This window comes from Nicotiana tomentosiformis, chromosome 11 (assembly GCF_000390325.3).
Source record: "Nicotiana tomentosiformis chromosome 11, ASM39032v3, whole genome shotgun sequence".
Lineage (NCBI taxonomy): Eukaryota > Viridiplantae > Streptophyta > Magnoliopsida > Solanales > Solanaceae > Nicotiana > Nicotiana tomentosiformis.
This window is the reverse complement of record NC_090822.1, coordinates 118,428,284-118,434,266: the sequence shown is the minus strand read 5'-3', so window position 1 is coordinate 118,434,266 and position 5,983 is coordinate 118,428,284. Positions and strand designations below refer to the sequence as shown.

At 35.7% G+C, this 5,983-nt stretch overlaps 1 protein-coding gene across 1 annotated transcript; it reads left to right on the top strand.

Moving 5' to 3' along the window:
• Positions 1-3,063: 3,063 nt before the first annotated feature.
• LOC104114803 (uncharacterized) lies at positions 3,064-5,769 on the top strand. Its single transcript, XM_009625333.4, has 3 exons — positions 3,064-3,908; positions 4,152-4,691; positions 5,642-5,769. The coding sequence occupies exons 1-3, from the start codon at positions 3,126-3,128 to the stop codon at positions 5,738-5,740; spliced, it is 1,422 nt and encodes a 473-aa protein (XP_009623628.1). The 5' UTR covers positions 3,064-3,125; the 3' UTR covers positions 5,741-5,769.
• The last annotated feature ends 214 nt before the right edge of the window (positions 5,770-5,983 follow it).

Sequence of the window (5,983 nt, the reverse complement as noted above, 5' to 3'; positions counted from 1 at the left end):
AGTACCCTAACCCCCCTTGAAAATGTTCCTTCATACGTGGTCGGTATGAGGAGATCTCGAGATACATGTACTCGATTACCGAAGAGGTCCTCCCTACGGTTCAAAAAGACTGCAACTGGGCCGATAAAGTCATAGTGGTCCTCGAAGAGTCTATTACCACCTATGTTGAGGGATATCTAAGTGTTTACACTTATCCCTTTACATTAGGCCTTGTAGACCCGGTCATTTTAGATTTTTTCAAGAGGTACAACGTGTGCCTATGCCAGATTCACCAATTACTCTAGAGGATCATGATTCTCCTCAGGTTGTTTGTGAACAAAATCAATGGGTGCTCGTTCACCATTGACTATCTACTCCGCTTATACAGTCCCCGAATCTTCTGGGGGAGGGGGCGCTGATAAAGCTTGTGCGTCGGGCCAGTAAAGCTCCATTCTCAAGTATCGATGAGGACCGGGATCGAGGTTGGTAGGGCTATTTTGTCCTAGTGAGGACTGCGGACTTGATTCTGGCTGAATGCAGTCCATTCCCCGAGAAGTGGAATACATCACGTAAGTAGACCTTTCATTTGAATGTTGATTTTATGTTTAATTTTCTTTCCCTTATCGGTATTTGTGGTGGTGCTGCCGTCGCTCGGGTTCCAAATGTTGTCCCTCGACTCAAGAAGTGGGTCGAGGGTATCGTTTTACAGATGTCCTACTCCGAGAACTCGTGGCGCAAATTCTCGAAGGACCGTTGGAAGGCCCGTTCCCATGGATAGTTCCGTCCTTAATGAAATAATCACCCTCAATTCGGGCTCGCTGTGGCCAGCACTGGTGAACAAGAGAGAGAGAGAGAGAGAGAGAGAGCGCTAATAACAGAGAAAATTAGAATATATTGCTTTGGAATGCGTGTTACAATGTATTTCATGAATTATCAGACCCCCTTTATATAGTAGGGAAGTCCTACTTTAGGTACAACTCTATAAAAGGTAAAAAAATCTTCTGATTAACTGACTGCCGGTTCCTTATCGATACGTGTCGAGATCCCCGCCGTGATATCCGGTCGGTCGCGGATATTTCGGCCTTCTGTTAGCTATGTTTGATTGTCCGACAATGTTCTTCGAAGTCGTTCGAGGCTAGGACCGAATCCGGAATCATTACCTCGACATTCTCGAGGACAGGCGTCATGCCCCGGATTCTAGCTCGGTGGGACCTTTGGCTCGATTTCGGTCCCTTGTCACCATGTCTCGAGCCTGGCTTATCTTGTCGGAGGTCGGGATGCACCATGATCTCGATTTCACCCGTATACACTACTACTTCACATGTCTCAGTATATTATATATGAAGTTTTCCATTCTTTAATTCCCTTATTATATATACTTAATTAAAAGAAAAAGGCAGTATAAGAACATTAATCCTTCAATTGCGAGAAAAGTTATTTTAGACTTGTGAATGGAGATAGCATTAAATAGTATTTCGAAATCTTCTACCTTTCTACATTCTTTTCTGGCGGCACAAGTGGTAATATTTCTTAGTATGCAAATATTAATTCTTAAATTAACCTATATGTGCATGTTCTTGCGTCCCCTCCTGATAATATGGTAATTTGCTGATAATAATATGGTAGAAGTATATATTGACCTACTTTTTATTATTAGTAGTATCGATTTATAATAATTACAAATCATAAATATATTGGTGAAAAGAGAAATCTTTTAATTCTTAATTAAATCACACTAGCAAGAACACAGAATATAGATGGGATATATGGGAATTCATTACAATGTACTTGGAAGTCCGTAACTTCGAATTAGTTATAGGCCAAGAGTTTAGTAGTTTCAAATTAGTTATAGGCCAATAGTTTAGTAGTTGTAGGACTATCTAACTTGCTTTGAGTAAATTAACACACACTAATAATCAAACAACTAATTGATTCAAGGATTATTATTCATTTTGAAGCTATATTTTCTATTAAACATTATTTTACGTTAAAGCTTGTAAATCCGAATTCGTGTCGGGAAGTCTCACATTAGAGGTAAAGCGTTTCCTAACAAGAACAACTTCGTACACAGGACTCGAACCCGATACCTATAATTAATAATAAAAGAAATAGTTGTCAGTCTACCACGATCCTTGTTGGTAAACATTATTTTATGTTGCACAAAGATGAGAACTGCTTTATAAAGGCAGCTTGAAGGTAACTTAAAGATTCCTTTATTTGACTGGATCGAATTACTTTAAAAATATCACGTGAGTTTGAGAGACTTCAAGAATTAGCAACCTTTAACATAAGTATTTATTTAGATAAGGAAAAGTATACGTTGACCTAATCTGTTAATCTTACTTTAGTTTTCGAAGTTATGCAAATATTGAAGTAAACTGTCCTACTCATGAATTACATCCTACGATATTTCAATAAATTTAAAGCAAAATGAAAAATATTAATAGTAGTAAACTCTCAACTGTATATCGGGATTCGTATCAACAAATTTCTGAAATAGAAGTTTGAGCGAGATGGAAAACATTAGCGTAAGGTAATTACATATGCTTTTGAAATGTAACATTCTGGTAATAAAGACAGCCTAGACACTTGGACATATATATTATTTGCATATATATATATATATATATATATATATATATATACACACACTACTTGGAAAGACGGGCTTAAAGATACAAAAGTTTGGCTTTTAAAAGTCAAAAAGTGCTTGTTCTTTACCTAAATAGCCGATTGGATTCATTGTTTACTTTTTCAAGCTGATATACATAAATTATACGATGGTTTTACACAGTTATACACATACTATACATGAATATACATAGACCATATATGGTTATACATATATCAAACATATAGTATACATTTGCCGGTTACTTTTAATTTAGGTGATTGGGTGGGCGGCGATTTGGGTTAATTAATCAAAAATGTTCATGAAATTAAAGACAATAATATTTTAGTCAACGATCTAGTACAAAGACTGTGACATAGTGTATGTTAGGACATATAAAGATCATTGACATCAGTGTGTTGTAAGGGTGGGGTGGGGGTGGGGTGTTCTCTTTGTTTAAAACCTTACAAAACTAATACCAGAGCAAAAGCTCATTTGTTTCCATTCTTTAGTTCTCTCTACTCAATCTCTCAAAATGTCTAGTTTTGACAAATCCACTGTCATTAGCATTTGCAACACTGTCCTAATTTGTGGTTTAGTCCTATACGTAGGTTCAATAATCTTTTTCAATGACTCTGAATGTCCATCTTCTTATCTTTTCTCTTCCTTAAAATTCCCAATTAGATCATCAAATGTTGCACAAACCAAAAATCCCACAAATATTAACCATCTCCTTTTTGGACTTTTAGGGTCAGAAAAAGCATGGCACCATAGAAAATCCTATATTGAATCTTGGTGGAGACCAAATATTACAAGAGGTCATCTTTTACTAGATGTTCCTCCTAAAGGTAATCTTTTACCTTGGTCAATAAATTCACCTCCTTATAAAATATCCGATGATGTTCCAAAACTAGTTAAAGAAACCAAACATGTTGATTCAAGAGTTTTAAGAATGGTTCATGGGATTATGGAGGTATTTAGAGAAGAACATGACGGGGTAAGATGGGTAATTATGGGGGACGACGACTCGATATTTTTTTTAGATAATATGGTTGATATTCTTGCACAATATGATCATACGAAGTACTATTATATCGGAGGACACTCGGAATTTATATTGTCGAATTATTGGTACTCATTTCATGAAGCTTTTGGTGGAGCTGGAATTATTTTGAGTTATCCTTTGGCTAGAGCATTTGCTAAGAATATAATGTCTTGCCTAAAGAGATATTCTCACTTGAAATCTGCTGATAGAACTACAATGCTTTGCATTTCTGATATTGGAGTCAACCTTTCTCCTCTTCAAGGTATTCATCAGGTAAGGTTTCTTCCGGTTTTAACCAGTAAAAAAATTTTACGCTATCAGTATATTTTAACCTATTATAGATCATATCGTTTGATAACTCGTTCTAAGGAGACCGACCTTAGTCAAAAACTTTTTTTTTTTAAACTTTTTACACTGTCAGTGTATTCAGCAAGATATGTCTTATCAACTAATTGGATTAAGTATACTTTTTTTTTCTTTTCCCTTAAATAATATATGGATATTTATAACTTGCAGATTGATCTACGTGGTGACATATCTGGATTTCTATCATATCATCCAAAGTCTTTACTAACATCCCTTCACCATTTTGATATGGTTGATCCAATTTTTCCCTCAATGGATCGTGCCCAATCTAGTTTCCACCTCCATAATGCTGCAAATTATGATCAATCACGTATGTTACAACAAACCATATGCCACCAGAGGTCAAAAAATTGGACATTTTCAGTTTCTTGGGGATATTCAGCACATATTTATGAGAAAATTATGCCTAGAAGTTGGATACAAAATCCTATTGTAACATTCAAGACATGGCAACCAAGTCCTAGTCCACCATATTATATGTTTGATGTTAGAAGTCCATCTTGGGATCCTTGTGAAGCTCCTCATGTATTTTTCTTCAAATCTGTTGAGAGAAATCCAAGAAATGAAATTGTTACTACTTACACTAGAGAATGGCCTAGAGGGATTGGAGCTTGTTTGTCTACTGGAAATTATTCTGCAGAATATATTTCAGAAATTCATGTATACTCACCATCAACAAAACGTATTGAGGTAATGTTTTCTACCGCCATAATCTCCCATAAATTTTTGTATGAGTTTAACTTTTATACACGGACAATAGGGGTGCCAAATGGCGGGTTGGGCTGATTTTGGGCGGGTCAAAATGGGTTGAGTCAATAATTGGATGGGTCAAAATGACTCGCCCAAAAGTTACTCAGGCTAAGATGGGTTGCGTCAGGATGAGCTAAAATTTGGATCAAAGTCCAACCCGTCCAACTCTTATCAAACTTTACTTAATATGTGTTGTTTTCTTTTAAATTATATTATTACTAAATAAGACTTTTTTAAAATTTGTTATGGTCATATATAACATATCAAATAAAAAAATAATTATTTCTAAGATATTTTGGCAAAGTTACTCATGAATCAATTTGGGCTAAAAATTAGCCCAACTTTAAATGGGTTGAGTCAATACGGACTAAATTCAATAAATGGGCGGGTCAATAACTAGCCCAACCTTGGGGGGCTCATTTGGGCTGGAGCCAAATTTGACAGCTCTAACTGTCTGGTAATCTAGAAGGGGAGTCTTGGAACAACGGTAAAGTTGTCTACATGTGACCTATAAATTATGAGTTCGAATCGTGGAAGCAGCCATTAATACTTGCATTATGGTAGGCTTTCGACATCACATCACTTGTGATGCGGCCCTTCCCCGGACCCTGCGTAAACGCGAGATGCATTGTGCACCAGGCCTTAGATAATCTACAAGTTACTGAGTATCATCCATAGATAGTGGCAGGAACTAATAACCTCAAAATTAAGCAAATTGAGTTAAACCAAGAAAATCTCAATTATACATTTTCCTCGTCTTCCTCCCCAAAATAGAAAGGAAAAAAGAAAAAAAGTGAATATATAATAACATCTACTTGTGTAAAAATTACAAAATCCTCGACTCTGATCTCTATATTTTATTATTTTTTGTTTTTCTTTGTTTTTTTCAGATTGATAGATGTGAATGTTGTGACATAATCCTTGAGGCCGGATCCAATAAGGCTGATATCAAGTATAGGGAGTGTAAGATAGATGAGATAATAGCTTGATCGATTCATCAATTAGTTGCTGTATAATATATATAAGCATTTGTGTTAATTATTGTCTTCTTTATTTATTTTTCCCAAACAATAATTTTTATGTACACTTGAAACTACGAGTCATGTGAAGCTGAAGGAACTAATTCATCGTAGTTTGGAACATAAGAAAATTCGTGAGAGAGATAAGAACGGATGAAGCTAGATTATTAGGCACGGGTTTAGACAATTTTAATATAGCTTTTGCTTAGATTA